At 38.9% G+C, this 18,926-nt stretch overlaps 1 protein-coding gene across 2 annotated transcripts; it reads right to left on the bottom strand.

Moving 5' to 3' along the window:
* Nucleotides 1–681: 681 nt before the first annotated feature.
* On the bottom strand, nt 682–16,316 carry LOC133530158 (facilitated trehalose transporter Tret1-like). 2 transcript variants are annotated; one of them, XM_061868015.1, is made up of 8 exons: nt 15,993–16,316; nt 10,644–10,855; nt 7,233–7,406; nt 4,902–5,051; nt 4,586–4,718; nt 2,740–2,957; nt 1,673–1,855; nt 688–939 (listed from the first exon to the last, which is right to left on the bottom strand). In XM_061868015.1, the coding sequence occupies exons 1-8, from the start codon at nt 16,069–16,071 to the stop codon at nt 703–705; spliced, it is 1,386 nt and encodes a 461-aa protein (XP_061723999.1). In that variant the 5' UTR covers nt 16,072–16,316; the 3' UTR covers nt 688–702. The 2 variants fall into 2 exon arrangements, with proteins under 2 accessions (XP_061724000.1, XP_061723999.1); XM_061868016.1 differs by lacking the exons at nt 10,644–10,855; nt 15,993–16,316 and adding an exon at nt 9,429–9,551 and having other exon boundaries at nt 682–939.
* Nucleotides 16,317–18,926: the final 2,610 nt, after the last annotated feature.

Raw genomic sequence — 18,926 nt, 5'->3', positions numbered from 1 at the left:
AATTTGGCATGGATATATAAATCAATAAAGCCGACAAAGTCGTACAATAAAATCTAAAAAATTAATTTTTTTTAGGGTAGGTAGGTAGGGTAGGTTTACGTGTAGGGTAGGGAAACCCCTACACGTAAAGTGTGGGTGAAATTTTTTTTTCGCTTCAACCCTAGAGTGTGGGGTATCGTTGGAAAGGTCTTTAATTAATAGGGGTTTTCAAGAAACATTTTTTTGATAAAGTGAATATATTCGGAGATAATCGCTCCGAAAGAAAAAAAAATGTGTCCCCCCCTCTAACTTTTGAACCATAGGTCCAAAAAATATGAAAAAAATCGTGGAAGTAGAGCTTAAGAAAAACATTAAATGAAAACTATAGCGGACATGATCAGTTTAGCTGTTTTTGAGTTATCGCAAAAAGTTTTCCCTTCATAGTAAAAAGACTTACTTTAATTAGGTACTGATTATGCAAATTTGCCTATTTGTTTAACTCGCGTGAAAGGTACCGTTTCATCCCTTGGTTAACAATTTACTATACTTTAAGCTCCAGTTTAGCTTATTGTGACGGAAGAGTAACTACGGAACCCTACACTGAGCGTGGCCCGACATGCTCTTGGCCGGTTTTTTTTTACTTGTTTTCTACTGCCATAATTGATCGGTCGTTTCGTGCGGATCAATCGGCCGTATCGTTTAAACAAGTTTTACCCTTTTTTTTTATACATGTACAGGCTCGGGCTTGACCCAATACTCCCTAATCTCCTGCAGACTCTTCCCCCTCGTCTCGGGCACCCACAGCGCCGTGTACAGCACGCCCCACGCCGTCACGGCCGCGAACACGTAGAACACCACGTGGACACCGAACGCGCTCGCTGTGGGCGTGTAGAACAGGACCGTCATGGAACTGCAGAAGAATGAGAACGCCATGGACGCGCCGGCCATGCGGGCTCGCATCTGTGGACGAAATGTTGAATAGATTAGGATTAAGGTCACCGGTGACCGAGAGCTGGCAGCTTCCTCGATCAAAGAATAGTCTTGCGATACAGCGAGGAAATGCTGCTAGCATCTACGGCACCGTCCAGCAGGGGAATCGTTTTTAGTATTTTATTTTAAGACTAGTGTTATTTATATTTAAATCTAGGTTTTAAGTTTTGTAGTTTCGTCTTTATAAATAAGTACAATAGTTATTTACGATACAAGTACAGAAAAAAGGAAATTCGCAACGAGTTGTTATAAATTAAAACACGACCGAAGGCACGCGTGCGGGAATGAGCACTTTCCGTCCATATGTCGAAACTTTAAAGAGCCAGCTTTTCGCACTAGTGCGGTAAAGTAGCACCATATGTATTGTAATGTACTATTATGGCCCGATAGCTAGCTAGCCGATTTATGCTTTTTTAACACTAAAGGCCCTCTTGATTGTTCAAAAACTATGTAATGAGAAAGTTGCATTTTATCCACATGTGAGACTAAGTATTAATCAGATGCAAATTTTAAGTTGTTTCCTTATGTTAGCTGGTGGAAATGATTTTTAAATGATGATTTTGACTGATACATTTTTTATTACGTTAGTTTGTATTTGATTGGTATTTCATAGTTAGTATTTTCCTCGCGTTGGTGACGTAAAAATGCTTTTTCCACTATCATTGCTAATCGTAGTATACATAAATCAGACAGAAGAATTTACCTGGTACGTGAACACCTCAGCCATAACCACCATCGGCACGGGAGCTAACCCCGCGCCATACGACAGAAGGCACAGACACACTGATACCACGGGAAGCCATCGCGGACCCGCATGGGTGAGGAAGTAGGTAGCTAGGGCGATCATGCAGAGGGACACCACGGCGCAGCTGCAGGCCAGTGGGATCTAGGGAAGAAAATGTTAAGGTTTATAAAGTCATCATACGTATCAGCCAAAAGACTGCTTGATTTCGAACGTTCAGTTACAAGTCATTATAGACGGCCGCACCGGAACTTGTCGCGATACGGCTCACGTTCGATCGTGTGTAAGGTGGTCCGCCGTATGTCTGTTAAGGACGCAGCTATTAATGAGAGCGAAAAAGAGATACTTTAACTGCACCAAGGTCGAGGTCCGGTACGCCCGTCTGTTACGGCCCCTTTGTCCCAACAGTACTTTAGATGAAATCACTAACAATCTTAGTAATAGAATGGGCTCTTTTATACTTTATTGTGATCTTCCACGGTAACCAAGCAGGAAACCAAAATGTACGTGGACAGTAAGGAAAAATCTCGAGACATTTTGTGCCGATTTTGTATCGTTATTGTGGACGACAAAATAGGTAAATCAAAATTGTATATTTGGGGCTAGTTTTTGAGACACTTTCTACTTATATTACATTCAAGAGGTAAGGCTGACCCCTTTGTGACCCGTTTTAATTCAGTTTTCTTTTTATATATATTAAACATAAACTTACCGGCGATTGGCCCTAGTCACACCTGATGGAAAGTGAGGATAGAGCCTCTAAGATGGAGCTCAACGGTTCAGTAATAGCCTACTTATTCACCCTTGTTTTAAAGAGAGCGAGGTCATATTTGTTAGGGAATACAGATGGCTGGAGCGCATTCCATTCCTTAGCCGTCCGCACAAAAAAAACGAGGCAAATCTTTTGATCGGACAAATGGAACGTATACAACGAACGGGTGTATTTGCTCCCCGTGCCTGGAAGTACGATGATGGAAAGGGGATGGTTGGATGAGGTCGTGAAATTCTTCAATAAATTCGACTGTTACCTTCCTCCCAAACTTCTCGATGGAAACCGTGGTGAAGAACGACCCAGCCAACTGCAAGAAACCCATGAGCAGCGTCAGCAGATTAGGGTCCCACACCGAGCCGGCCCTGGCGAACACTTCGGACGCGTAGTTCATGAGGGCGAAGCACCCGGAGAGGGTCTGCAGCGCCATCAGCATGAGCGTCACCCGGAGAGCGGAGAAAGTGGCCCGGTCCCGTACTGAAATAAAAGAAAGTTGATTAAACTTTTACGATTTTCGCACATTTATCTTCTAAAACGCTTCACATACCTTACCTATAGTTAAACATTTTGTTCCGTAAGGGGGCAGCTGCCCCCCTGCCCCCCCTTGGCGGCGCCCACGTGTCTACACTAAGTTTTTAAGCAAGTAGGTAGGTATCACAGTTAGGTACTTTTTTATAGATAAAGAATATTTGTATATGTAACTATGTACATCTACACATATAAATTTTAAAATATAACACTTAGCTAATAACGAAAACATTGTTATAAAATTATGTACCTAAGTATAGCAATAATCTCACTACAGATTAGCGCATTTATGTGTGTTTACATTCAGCCTACGCCTGTATTTCCGAGATTTTACCTATCTCAATACACACAAAAACATTGTTCATGCTGTGGAAAACTTAAGGTAATTAAAGTCGAATTTCTATTGGATTAAAGCTCAATTTGCCGTAAACTATTATTTTATAACGCAGGTAATTATAATTTCGTATAATTTCATAATTACAAATAACCGTTGGATTATGATTCAGTTTAAGAATGTATTTACTGAGTAACATAAAATTAAAATATCGAGAACATTTTATGGGAACTTAGCATTTTTTTTAAATTTGCTTTGGCACATTGGTACGTCTATGGGAAGTTTGGAACCTAGCAAAGTGATAATCATTTATGTGATGGCCTTTAATAGTTATTTGTTTTACAAGGGGGCAAAGTTGTTGTTTAACCGCTCGTGCTAATATTGATACCCGAGTAAGGGAAAGATTCCACATTTGGAATCGAGAAGTGGAATCGTGAGCATTGCGAGGGTTTCATTTCAAGGCACGAGGGTTAAACAATCTTTGCCTCCGAGTGAACTGACAAAAGACTTTTTAGAATTTAAACATGATCATACTGAAACTAAAGAAATTCAAAATGGCGGCCATTTTTTACAACTTTCATCACGATTAGAGCATATTCTCGGACGTCAGACGTACCGTTTCTGAGTTAAAAGGCATAAACTAAAAAAGGCCAAAATAAATGTCACACCACTTGGGATTGCGCATAATCGGATTACACGCATTGAGGACCAAATGAAGGTATTAAAATGATTTCCAGATTGCTGGGAATTAATTCTTCGATTTTTTTTTGTTATGTCAAAGTCAGTATTTATAAATGAGCTGCCTCAGAAACATCGGAGGAGCCACTTATGCGTCGTCGACCCTTGAGAATCCTGAGTACTTACCTGCTTCGTTAAAGTTCTTCTGATCATTTCTATTGGCTATTCTCGATAGGGACGATTTGATTGGTTACGGGCGCTGCTAGGGCGGCGGACAATTATGATTTTACTTCATTCTTAGCGCGAACGTACTATAGGAGCCGTAGCCAAATGACAAGGATTTATCGACAATCGCCGATAAAAATGATCTGAAGAACTTTAAAGAAGCAGGCAAGAACTCAGGGTAAGGGTCGGCAACGCACAAGTGGCTTCTCCGATGTTCCTGATGTCCGCGGGCGACAGTAACGCGTCAAATCAGGCAGCTCATTTACCTATACGTACTGACTTTGACACAACCAAAAAAAGCAAGCTGGATCTATCTATAGATAGGTACATTGGTACTTACTTATACTGCACAGCGTGACCCTGGGCATCTCATCGAATCGCCTGTGCTCGTCTTTGAGCTTGTGCACTTCATCAAGGACGGATGTTTCTCCTCGGTTGAGGCTACGAAGCCAGGCTATCGTTTGGGTTGCTTTCTGAAAAAAATGCAGCATACACTTGAATTAAGAATAAGAATAATTTATTGAGAAAACCTTATTGCTAATGTAAAGTAATGTTACATTAAGTATGCATGTTCTTTTACATATTGTGTACCTACATTGTTACGTGCGGTGCGCCTGAACTAGGAATATAAATAAATAAATAATAAACCTTCTTACCTTCTCTCTACCTCGCTTCAGCAGGTAGTTAGGCGACTCCGGCATGAAGCAGAAGGCTAGCGCATGGACGATCGCCACGGTCAAGTAGACCGCCTGGTTGTGAGTGTAGGGCAGCCACGTGCCCAGCCCGTACACGAAGATGACGCCTAGCTTCAACAAAAACAAGTCAAAGTTAATTTTATACGAAAAAACTAGTGGCTCTGTGAGCTGTAAACCTCATAAACATTATGAAGAAGTCCTTAAACTAAATTGACAAACAAATCTAAATAATTACCGAATCTGATCACCAAAAATTGGCATGCACGCTACCGTCTACCGTATGCCTAGATCATCATCATTGTATTATCATTGTCGGATTTTCCAATCCTCGCTAAAGGAATCATAAGTACCGATGAAGGTATTTTATAATAAAAACCACCTGACCTTCGGAGGAGAAACTAGGCATCATTGGAATTAATCCGGTTTCCTCGCGATGATCGCCTTCATCGAAAAACGACCGCTGAATATTAAATGATAGGTACTTATATGGTACATTTAGTTCCGAGGAACTTATTAGTGGTTACCTACGAGGTTTAAAGGCCACATAATTTACTACAAGGTATAGTTGGGCAAATATCAGGTTAACTTTTTTCACCCCACCAGTCTAAGCCGAAAAATTCACCTTAATATTAGCTGTACCTATTTACTATAAGTTAGGTTCCAAGCGCCTTGTGTTTAATTCGAATCGAATGTGTGTGAATGAGGCCCTTGAGTATAATTATTCAGCAAATATACCTCAAGGCTGCCGGTTAGTAAGATTCAATGAATCTCAATATAGTCGAGTGGGTCTAATGATAGATCAAAAAAGATATTGCGATTTTTCTACGGTTCCGTGCCTGAATCACCAAGACCATACCTCCATACTATCACCATACCATTAACGTGGTAGGCTATGGTTTTTAAAAACTAAGAAATGTAACACCTTTCATACAATGTAGTCACAATATACATAGAAATACATAGAATAATGAAGGGAGACAACGGGACATAATAAGCATCAATATAATAGAATAATTATTACAAAGAAGAAAAAACATTAACAACAACAAGAAATAAAAAAGAAACAGTGGAAGTTGAAGAATACAGAACAGCTAAGGATGTGAGGCTGAAATGGTCTCCACTCAGCTTTGCAGTTGGCACGACTAAGCGTTGTCAACGGCGCTGGTTTTCTGTGGAGCCAGCGAGGTGAGCGGAACGGCATACTGCGCGACTTGTGTGACAGATAATAATAAAATAAATAATCAGTTATCAATAGGCAATATCAAATAAATAAATACTTATAAATTACAGCTATTAAGGTATACATTTTACACATACGAGTTCATTATATTGCGGTACCCAGATATCGACTTGGGGTTAATAATATTTAGGAACTGAGGCTATGTAGAATGATGCCCTTAGGCAGCAATACCCTGTTGAGCTATTAGGTGTGTTTTCAGTTTAGATTTGAAGAACAGCTGTGCTCTCCCAAATAGGAGGTGGAAGGTTGTTCCAGCACTTATCAGTTCACGTATCAGCACTCATCAGTTGTCCGTCCGTATATTCGTTCATACAAACTATTTAATTTACGTCCCAAGTTTCTAATTTCTTACACAAATACCTACGTTTTGTATACCGATTTTTTTTTCCAGAGATCTACCTGACTTCTAATCCAGAATAAGTTTTGTTTTATGGAAAACAGGTAGGGTCTTCTTGAACTCATATTCGTAACTTCGTAAATGTGATGTAGAAGAAACTATTTGTAATATGGGAACCGGCCATCTGGTGCTGGTTGGGTGTAGGAACTGACGGCTGATAGAAGAGACTTCACAAGTTCACAGTAGGTACGTTTATGTTCTCAAAGATTTCCTTGGCATAGACTGGCAATTACGACCAGGAAGGACCCAGCACATCTTTAAGGGCTTTCGCTTCTGACTTGAAGGACAATCCTTCGTGTACAGAAAGCATAATAAATACTTCCCTATTTTTCTAGTTAAAGGAAAATCTGGGACAATCTTGATAGCTCACAAAAGAGACGCAACAGTATCTTGCGACAGTCTTAGAACAATAGGCGCCACCGCTGCCCGCCAGAAATCCTCAGCGATCTCTTTAAAACTCACAGGATTTTAAAAGATCAGGAGAAATCTAAGGTATTCAGAAGGTACCTTGCATACAGTCATAGTAAGTATCGGCAAAGCTCCTCGTCAGGAATCCTCAGCGATCTCCTCGACACAGGTACCACGATGTAGCAAAAGGCGGCAGCCACACCGGCATTTCTTCTTAGTTCAGAGAAAGTCTAGGGTTAGAAAGTACCTTGCAGACAGTCATAGTAAGAGAAGCTAAGGCGCCCCGCCAGGAATCCTCAGCTATCTCCTTCACGTAGACAGGTACCACGACGAAGCAGCCAGCCGCTGCCACGCCGGCGATGGCGCGCGCGACTATCAGTAATGGGGCGGAGAGGGTGGCTAGTTTGATGGTCCATGATATCTGTGAATATAGAATTGCCGGGAATAAATAAGCGCCGGAATCCTAGGTGCGTAGCTGACATGCCAATCGTATACGCTCCATAGCGAACCAACGCAACTGACACTGTCGCGCTAATGGAAGAGGGATAGAGACACACAAAGCGTTTCGTTATCGTTACGCAAGCAATTGGCTAGGCACCCTGGTTTTAACGTGAAATGTTTTTACATATATACCTACGTGTAAGTGATTCTCGTTTTCATACTATAAGAAGTATAATTATTATTCTTAGAGAGGACTTGGATCTTAATCTCTAAAGAAAAGCGCTCGCAAACGCCATTACCTACCAAAAAATCAAGGGAAGCCTATTGATTATTGGATGGTTTCTATGGCTATACGTATTTCCCAGCGGTACTCGATTAGAATGATAATTAAAGGTTTTATAAAATGTTAAATTGGGTGCGTTATTTCCGCCTTTTCACACTGTATAGATCGTGTCATTCACGAAGACGCCTGCCTTGACTTATAATGTCATGTTATTAAAGGTTAGATTTGACAAATCTACGCGTCATCGTGGATGACACGAACTATAGCAGATACGTAGTCATAGAAAATTATTTATCACCAAGTTTTTTTTTGTTTCAATGCAAATAGTTCTAAAACCTAGCTGTGACATTATAATAATTATTGGAAACAATATGATTATGCAAATTAATTAATTCAATGCAAATACGTTTAGTAAAATTAAACCTTGTCTTGCAAGTTTATTTGTATGGCAGCTTATGTTCTTTGCTAAGTGGATAATATGTCAATATTTGTTTCCATACATCTACGTGAAAGATATACGTCACAGATACACACTGTACAACTGTAAGAATGTGTTGTCGTCGAATGTAAAACAAACTGAAAACAAATCACTTTATGTGGTGGCGGAACAATTTTCTCTGTGCATGACCATGTCACTGCTGACTGCCCTAGTGGGTGTGGGACATATTGCTTATTTGACAGTTGGCAGCTGCCAAATAGTACGAAGATGTTGTCCCACGAAAGTTCATATTTTCACCACGTTGTCCGTTGGCGTCGCTTGTATTCCCCCACCACCAACTTCGCATACTGGCAATAAGTACGCAACGGCAACACACGGCGTGGGAAGAATATAAGATTCATTCATTCATTCTTTTAATACTATGGCTTCTGTCTAGTGAGACTATTTCGCCGTATCAAGGTGTTAGGAGCTTTAAATAAGACTAAAATTGTACGGTTAGTACAAGACTGTACGGTGATTTTTATCAGCAGTGGCAGCATGGTTCCATTTTTATCACTTGTCACTATGCCCGTCACTTTCGCACTTACATACTTGTTGGAACGTGACAGACATGGTGACAAATGATAAAGAGCCGACCATCTTAGCCCTACATCTCTTACAAAGCGATAGCAGGCCTTTAAGTAGAAGTAGCACGTGGACTACCAGCCCTTGACTCCAAAATGGTGGTTATACGCGTTTCACGATTAATTCTTTATTCACTGCATACTATAATGTTAACGGCACCAATCAAGGAACATTTAAGAGAAAATTTGGAGTGTTTTTGATATTTCACCGACACCTGTAAAATGTCTACCGCTTTACGCTTTAAAAGTTGAATGTCCAATTCATCCTTTATGTTTTCTATGTATTTAATGACAGCTACTGCAATTGGTTTCAATATTATTAACCAATTAAAACTGTGGTTTTTTGCTCCAGTCATGTATGGCGCCATTCATTTAAAAAATGACAATAATAATAAAAAAATTAACTTAAGCAGCTCTTTGGCTCTTGTTTAAAATGTTACCAGCGTTTAAAAACTGATAATAAATACTTGTTTTACAGGATTTGTCTATACCATTCCATTACTGGTGATAATACAGATCTTCCTCCCGAAGCGGTCACTGGAGTAACTAAAGAAAGGTATGCCGCATATAGCCGCTAGTGTTTGTGCTGCCGCTAGCCACGAGTGGCGCTGTCGGTCACGGGATATATCTGTCTCTTTCTGTTCAGCAGGGGCTTACACAAGACAGAAGAGACACGGTGATAATACTGATGTTCCTCCCGAATCGGTCGCTGGAGTAGCTAAGTAATGGTATGCCGCATATAGCTACTTGGTATGACTTACACATGACAGAAGAGACACGGTGATAATACAGATCTTACTCTCGATGCAATCGCTGTAGTAACTAAAGAACGGTATGTCGCATATAGCTGCTAGTGGTTGTGCTGCGCTAGCCACGAGATAGCGCTGTCGGTCACGGGATATATCTGTCTCTTTCAGTTCAACATGGACTTACAAAAGACAGAAGAGATACGGTAATAATACAGATCTTCCTCCCGAATCGGTCGCCGGAATAGCTAAGTAATGGTATGCCGCATATAGCGAGTGGTAATGGTAATGCGATATATCTGTCTCTTTTGTTCAGCAGGACTTACACATGACAGAAGAGACACGGTGATAATACAGATCTTCCTCCCGAAGCGGTCACTGGAGTAGCTAAAGAACGGTATGCCGCATATAGCCGCTAGTGGTAGTGCGGAGGCTCACTAAGAGATGACGGTGTTGGTCACGGGATATATCTGTCTCTTTCTGATCAGCAGGGGCTTACACAAGACAGAAGAGGCACGGTGATACAGATTATCCTCCCGAATCAGTCTCTGGAGTATTAGCTAAGTAATGGTATGCCGCATATAGCCAGTGGTAATGGTAATGCGATATATCTGTCTCTTTCTGTTCAGCAGGGACCTATACATAACAGAAGAGACACGGTGATAATACAGATCTTACTCTCGATGCAATCGCTGTAGTAACTAAAGAACGGTATGTTGCATATAGCTGCTAGTGGTTGTGCTGCCGCTAGCCACGAGATGACGCTGTCGGTCACGGGATATATCTGTTTCTTTCAGTTCAACATGGACTTACGCAAGACAGAAGAGATACGGTAATAATACAGATCTTCCTCCCGAATCGGTCGCCGGAGTAGCTAAGTAATGGTATGCCGCATATAGCCAGTGGTAATGGTAATGCGATATATCTGTCTCTTTCTGTTCAGCAGGACTTACACATGACAGAAGAGACACGGTGATAATACAGATCTTCCTCCCGAAGCGGTCACTGGAGTAGCTAAAGAACGGTATGCCGCATATAGCCGCAAGTGGTAGTGCGGTGGCTAACTAAGAGATGTCGGTGTTGGTCACGGGATATATCTGTCTCTTTCTGTTCAGCAGGGACTTACACAAGACAGAAGAGACACGGTGATAATACAGATCTTCCTCCCGAATCGGTCGCTGGAGTAGGTAAAGAACGGTATGCCGCATATAGCCGCTAGTGGTAGTGCGGCCGCTAACCAAGAGATGTCGCTGTCTGTTACGCCGGCGGCCTTCAGGTGGAGACGGGTTGGCGACAGCCAGCCAATTTGAATGCCGTAGGTGAATGTAGGGATTGTTGCTGTGAACAATTGATTAAGACATTTACAAGTGATTGAATAAGAATAAACAATAATAAATATATATATATATATATATATATATTTATTTATTTATTTCAAGAATTTGGCATTACAAGAGAGGCAGGGGGCTTACCGCGAAAACCGAAATTCGCAAATTGCGGTGATCTTTCTCTTTTACTCTTACTAAGATGTTATTAGAGTGACAGAGAAAAATGCCCGCAATTGACGAACTTCGATTTTCCCGGTAGGGGCCCTGAGCCTGTAACGTGGGAATCTCAGAGAAGTATCGAAATGGTGCGGTTCTTATTTTAACAGATTATATTATTGTTAAAGCTACAAAATTAAATATAAGATTTGTTTATTATATGATTAATTGTCTACTAAACTAAGTACAAAGACTTTAGTCAGTTAAAAAGGTTTCTGTAAGTTGTATGTACATAAGTGATAGTGTTTATGTAGTGTAGCGTGTCGCTACATCTAGTTTGTGCTTGAACAGTTCGCTTAGTGGTAGTTTTTCGCTGTTATTGATTCACGCGAGTACCGTTAGATGGCGCTTCATGAAGGCGCTACAGGCAGTGTTTGTTTCACTGTAGTAGGTAATAGTATATAATATTATTGCCAAATGGCGTAACTAACACAGCAGGGGGCCAAGAAGACAACCATTAATAGAAAACGCGAATCGAAGCTTAAAATGATCATGGAAGTAGTCACGTGACTTTCCGTTGCATCTGTCATCCTGATTTCCTGATACATTTATTCATTTATTCTACATATTCGTTTGGCATTTGTCGATGAACGATTCGTAGCCTCTCTAAGGCTTTTGCCATTGACATATATCTAAGGACAGGCCTTACAGGTAGAGATGGGTAACTACCCGGGTAAATATCTGAGAGCGGAGTATCACTAAACCGTTTCTTTCTAAATAACACACAATAATTACAACCACTAACTCGGTATATATCTCAATTTTAACACAAATCGACATGTGCAAGAAGGAATAGGTCTACCCGTCCATTTGGGTAGATGCGGGTAAATACACCGGTGGGTAAATTGGGTATTTACTCGCGATTCATCTTTACTTACGGGCACTAAGAATGGTGTTAGTTCAGTGGTCACGAATTCGTGCCAATCGTGCAGTCTAACGCAAATAGTTGCGACCAATCGCACGCGTGATGCGAACTCATAAACCAATAGCGTTGTGGCGCATCGCGTTAGACTGCATGATTGACTCGAATTCATGTGCGTGACACCGCTGTACTGGCCCCATTCTTATTGTCCGTAAACCCCGTCCTTAGATATATGGCTCTTGCATAGGTACTCAAGCGATAGAGAGACAGATAAATAATGACATTCAATTTTCGTTTTTTTCGTTCCATTTTCAGTTTTTATTTGCTTGTAGTTTTCTGCAATAAACCGTACACATCGGTACTTACAGAGGCGTTCTTTTCATAATGCTGGCCACAGGCTGGCTCTGTTTGAGGCGTATTTAATTTATTTAAATATCATATTGTTGGTATAACTCGGACTACCTCGTTCGCATTTATGAATGGGTTTAAAATTAAACCAATAACATACTTTTAACACTTGAATACGCCTCCAGATACGATTAAATACTACACTCATTTGCTTGCCATACCGCGTCTCGTTTTACGACACATGTTGTAATATGCAATATCCTACTTCAACTATGTTATGAGCCAATGCTATTTTTATTAACCTGCTGGTTTCAAAGAAGCATCAATATTAAAATATAGAGAGCGTCTAAGCTAACTCTGCGTGATCTGCGTCTATTTTGCAGTGAGGAAGTATGGAGGTGACACTATCATAATTTTAAAGGAATTATAAGAGGCACTAAAATAGTCCACACTCTGTCGATTACCGATCGGTCGAGAGTCTTGAACTGATCCTATTTTAATAATAAATATTGGACATTCTTGCACAAATTGACTAAGGCCCACCGCTGTGCTCAAATTAAGCTCAAGAAGGCTTGTGTTGTGGGTACTCAGACAACGATAAATACGTATAATTCATAGAAAATACCATGACTCAGGAACAAATATCCGTGCTCATATCACGAATAAATGCCCAGGATTAGAATCCAGAAGCATCGGATTCAGAGGCAGGGTGGGTCTTCATAGACCAGTCGTCGAAATAAAATTATTTGTCGACTTAGATAGACGATCACGTAGATTAATGATACTTGATGAACGCCATAGCTAAAACGACACAAATCATAAAATATAGGATATACTATTTCAAATACTTGGTGGCTGGCTAGACATAGCGAAGGATAGGGCAACCTGGATATCTTTGGAGGAGGCTTTTACCCGAAGGGCGTCCTCACAGATTATCAAATCTTAATAATATTAATGAAATTACTGCATGCTGTTGACGTATTTAAAATTATATAATTATTCCAATTTATTATTCTATTAATTTTTATTTGTCTCTTCTTCAGTCGGTCCCTCAATGCTGAGGATCGTGACATCATGTCCTTCTGTTGAAGACCAGATTCCTCCAAGGGCTTTTATTTATACCTCTTATTATTTAGATATATATATTTTTCTAAATTACTCCATTTGATGACTACCACTATAGCATGTAAGGTCATTTTGTCGTTATAATTATTTAATCTGTTTGGAATTAATAAAGCTTTATTCATTCATTTCAATTCTTGACATTCCATCAAACCTCAACCGACCAACTATCATCAACCATCTGCGACATATTTGAAGTGGTTTTAAGCTGGTTTCGTAATGAATTAGACGATATTAAGAAGATTTATTAACATTTTTTTTTCAACATTGTATTGTGTTAGTTATCGGAAATAGATGCCTCAACCTCACTGTCCAAGGCCCTAGATCACGCGGCTGCGATAGGCCTAAGAGGACGTCATGACAGCGGACATGGGAGATAACAATCTCACACCTGAGGATGCCGAAGACCGGGCAAAGTGAAGCATTCTAAACATCACACCGGATGCCGAAGCATTCTAAACATCAAATCATCAAATTCATTTAGTCATTAGTAATCTTCAATATTGCATTGTCATGTACATAATCAGGTGTTACATTTCATATAGCCAGTTCATGACACCCTGTAAGGGCACACAATAGTACAGTTTTATTCTATTAATGCTGGTCTACATATTATAATTAAGGTAAAATAATAAAATTAACCTGTCAGTAGTTTAGTAACCTACGAGTATTAGTGAATCTCATAATATAATTTAGTAACTTCAAGAAAAGCAACGTTAACAATGCACCGTTACAATAATGTTGATTAAATTAACTTGTCAAATTATTATAATAAATATTTATTTAATGAATGTCAAATAATATTAAAATAATGTTTTATTTATTTGTAGTTGGTTCCAGTTCTAAAGGTTTCCTCTGTGTAGGTTTAAATTGAATATATATAGTTTTTTGTAGGTGTGTATATAAATATCTAAATTATGCTCGGCAAGCCATTTTTTACAAGCTTTTATTTACTTTCACCTGACCGTTGTCTGTAATCAAATCTTGCAAGTTAAATTTGATCCACTTCCCGGTTTCCGATTGAGCTGAAAATTTGCATACATATGTAAGTCGGGTGACAATGCACTATTATGGTACCATCGAGCTGATCTGATGATGGAGACAAGAGGTGGACATAGGAACTCTGTGATAAAACAACGCAACCTAATTGTGTTTGGGTTTTTTAGAATTTGCTCGATGAGTATTAGTTGCACGTGGAAAGAAAAGTACAGTCAGCGATAAAAGCTTGTACCAAAAATGAAATTTTTGCCAAAAACTTTTTTAACCGTGCGTTCATGAATGTCAAAGTTAACTAATTGACTACACGACGTACAGCCATCTAGTTAAACGCTGTGATCAATGACTTGGCTGGACCTACCTTATGTAATTTATAATCTTTGCTAAAATGGGATTTCGGCTCATCTCTGGCAAATGATGGCAAAAAACTAGATTCAGACAAAGATAAGTTGGCAGTGGTTTTGACAGCCCAGACAGTGCAAGTGTTATTTTAAATGTCAAACTTCCATGAAATTATGATGTTTACTTAACACTTGCACAGCTGGGCTATCAAAATCGCTGCTAACTTAGCTTGACTGACTCTAGCACCGTTGCCGCGTTGCACAGATAGCAATGTTTTTGACCGAGGCCGATTCTAATTTTAAAATTTGTTACAATTTTGATCTTGTACACTACATACATTCGAATGCAAAGAAATTCGTGCAAGGAGTGTGCACCGTTCGCCATGAAGAGTTGCAGAGTTGCAGGCGTCTATAGCCTACGGTGACTGCTTACCACCAGGGGGGCCATATGATTGTTTGCCACCGGCGTGGTATTAAAAAAGTAAGATCTGGACCGAGACTCACCACCCCAATCTCTTAAATGCCGCTCTAATGCTCCGGGCAATGATCGCACAGTCCACACAAGGTCCTTACTTTTTTTTCACCACACTAGCTGCCAAAGGCTATCTTGATTGTTTAAACACTGATGAGAAATTTGCATTTTATCCACATGTGGGGCAAAGTAATCGGGTGCAAATTTTGTGGTTTCCTTATGTTAGTTGGTAGATTTTTTTTTTAATTATGAAAATTGAATCAAAAATATTTAATGACGTTCATTTGAAATTGATTTTGTTTACAGTTAATATTTTCTTCGGGTTGGTGTGGTGAAAAAAAATTTGTGTTTCACTATTTCAAATTTGTTTAGCCCTCGCAACACTTAAGATTCGATTTTTTGAATCACTCGCAACACTCAATTTTTCACTTTTCGACCCACTCGCTACGCTCTTGGTTCAACTTTGAAATTTTTCGCTTGCTCTGATATAGATATTAGTACGAGCGGTTAAACAACAACTTTGCCCCCTAGTAAAACACATAACTATATATTAAGGTATTAAAACTAGGTACTAAGTAAAAATATTAAAAACATAAAATTGAAATTGCAAGAACTAACAACGACCCTCTCGCATAACCAATCGCTACAGCTGTGAGAATATTTAATTAAGGTAAATTAACATTCATTACTATAAATATAGATACGAAGAAATTTATTACAGAAGTTTGAAAGAATGCGTTAAAAATATGAAATAATTTTAGTCGATTATAAAACAAAAACTTTCTCTTACCTAACAGTGCCGTTAAAATTTGTCGCCTAGCACTACTTTCAACAGTCGGCCGCTTTCTTTCCATGGCTGTATGATTCATTGCCACAGTCCACCATTGATCACGAACAATTTAAAAACAAACACTGCACTCGATACTTTTAGAGGTTATGTTGCGTAAACATTACAATACGCACAATTTACATTGAATACCGTTTGATTACTTGAAATTAAGAAAAAATACAACGTTTTATAAGATTTAAGAATGAAGTTTAGTTATCACAGCTTGTTTTTTAATCGTATTTTTTTTTTCTAAAACGAGCGTAGAGTCATACAGACGGTGCGAACCGTACTGACTAAGTGACTTAACGTTACATGCATGTTTTATCTATGTTCTTGTTCACATACTTGCTCGAGTGTCATACATGTGTATAGACTATGGTATAATTTCACGTTTTCAGATTTAATTAGACTCACTTTTTGCGCAGATACCGTGGCATTGTACTTACTGATTTTATTCAAATTAGTAATTAGTTATGTCGAAACGGTTTAATTTATGTTAAGTAATATTGTTAATTGTCAAACATCGGTATCTTCCTATAGTTACCTAATTAAAAATAATAGGTACTTACTAGAGCTATTTTGTTTTGTGTAATATGTAATATTCATGAGAACTAGAGACAGGCGTAATATGTATACTTAATTTATATTCATTTAAACATATTTTTCACCACATCGACTGATAAAGGCCCTGTTGATTGTTCAAAAACTAATGAGAAAGTTGCATTTTATCCACATGTGGGGCAAAGTAATCAGATGCAAATTTTGAGTGGTTTTCTTATGTTAGCTGGTAGAATTGACTTTTAAATGATGATTTTGAATGATTTGGTAATTTTTTTAGGTATTTCATGGTTAGTATTTGCCTCACGTTGGTGTGGTAAAAAATTTTGTGTTTCACTCGGAGGCACCCTCGCAAAGCCCAAGATTCCACTTCTCGAACCAATTTTGGAATCTTTCGCTTGATCAAGTATCAATATTAGCACGAGCGGTTAAACAACAACTTTGCTTCCTTGTAAAACAAATAACTATTTTACAAATGTACCTATACTTACAGAAAGTTTTTGTCTTTCTCTTTTTATTGTTTAAAATGTAATTACCTATTCATGTCTCTATTCCTTTTAATAATTAAAAATACCAGACAAACAAAAAAAAAAAAACGTTTAGGTAGAGATATAAGATTTTTTCTCATCAATACCTAGTAGTGGACGATTCTATACTTACGAGCAAAATGTATCTACTTATCCATCATTGACAATTGGCTCTGCAAAAAGATATAAGTACTATTGTTTCTACATGTAAAACAAGCCGTATGTATGTAGAGTCAGATACTTTCAAACGCTGTATTTAGAGATAGAGTCAAACTAAGATAAGTTAGCAGCGACTTTGATACCCCAGACTTACTTCAAATTAGGTCCGGAAATACTACGTATCCGGTGCGATGAGTCAAAATGACATGTAAAGGAATATTTCATACAGCCTTGTAAGTTTGAGAAAAGCCCTATACAAATCTCGGCGAGGAACGTGGTTGCCGGCCGCGTGTCCCTATGCTACTTGGCCGGTAACCCCTCGTTTCCCGGCCTCTATAGTAATGTACTATTAACATACCATGATTGTTTGTCACCCTCCCTGTTAGGTCGACATCTCTTACACGACCTACCAATAATTTTATTGCCAATTAGTCTAAAGATAAAGATAGGTAGTTTATTTTCCAAGTAGGCATTTGCTTATGAACGTCACATAAAGCCACGTCGGCTCTGGCCCTACACCTCTGACCCGAGAAGATTGAAATCTCTCCAAATTGTAGGATATCCCAATATGGGACCGGTAAGAAACGGCGGGACACATCTTTTCAAAACGTTACATTTTATAACTAACATGCATTAAATAAAAACAGACAATTTAAATGAATATGGATTAAAAACCAACCTAAAATAACACTTTCACTCGAAACAATAAACATATCACATAAATAACTTCAAAAAATTGTATCATAGCGTCTACACTTTTTATTGGTCTCAATAGAATCGAGTGGTCTGGGTCACACAATTCAATTGATGATAATCTAGATTAGTCAAATAATGCAAAATTTGTATCATCTGGGTATACGACCCCAACTTTTTGATACCCCATTTTTCTGGATGGATCCGGCAGATCTCGGCTCCTTTCTAGATAGAGCAGGGATGCCTGATTGGATCTTTAATGAAGACTTGTTAATTAAACTTGTGTACAAAGATTTTATTTCATAAAATTAGGATTAAATTACAGCACAACTTTGTAGCTCAATATATAGAGTTAGAGGATTTCCGTTGGCTGCTGTCGGTAGACGTTCTTATATAGTTAGGTAGGACGTTCGTGCTGGATCTTCAAATTACGAAGGTCATTGACCGTCCGTGACGTCACTAAGATGCGTTCTGAACAAACGGTATAAACGTGTCAAAATGAGCGCAAAATAATCATAAATCTTCCTGCGATTCAGTTAGTCTTTGGTCTACTAATCACCACTCACGGAATGTAGGTATTTTTTATTTTACTTTCCTTTATTGGGTACACTTAACAGAAATCGTACAATATCATGAAACATACAATTGCATATCATGGCTTGGAATATAGCACGAGAGCCAAAACAAGTGTACTCAGCATGCTTTACAGTAAGCGCAAATGTTACAAATTAATTTAACACCATATCAACAAATAATATAACTATCTAAACATTACACTATAACGGAGTAATATACTCGTACTTTAAACTTTACATTATAAAGATTTAAAATCGCAAATGAGACAAACCCAAGTCAAAGCTGATGTCATCTGTCAGCGAGAGAGTTGGAGAAAAGGATGTCAGCAATATAGGTATACTAGCTTATGCGTTTTCAGCATTGCGCGCGCCCTGGAAGGTCC

The sequence above is a fragment of the Cydia pomonella genome, chromosome 22, assembly GCF_033807575.1.
Source record: "Cydia pomonella isolate Wapato2018A chromosome 22, ilCydPomo1, whole genome shotgun sequence".
Taxonomy (NCBI): domain Eukaryota; kingdom Metazoa; phylum Arthropoda; class Insecta; order Lepidoptera; family Tortricidae; genus Cydia; species Cydia pomonella.
This window is presented reverse-complemented; position numbering and strand designations above follow the sequence as displayed.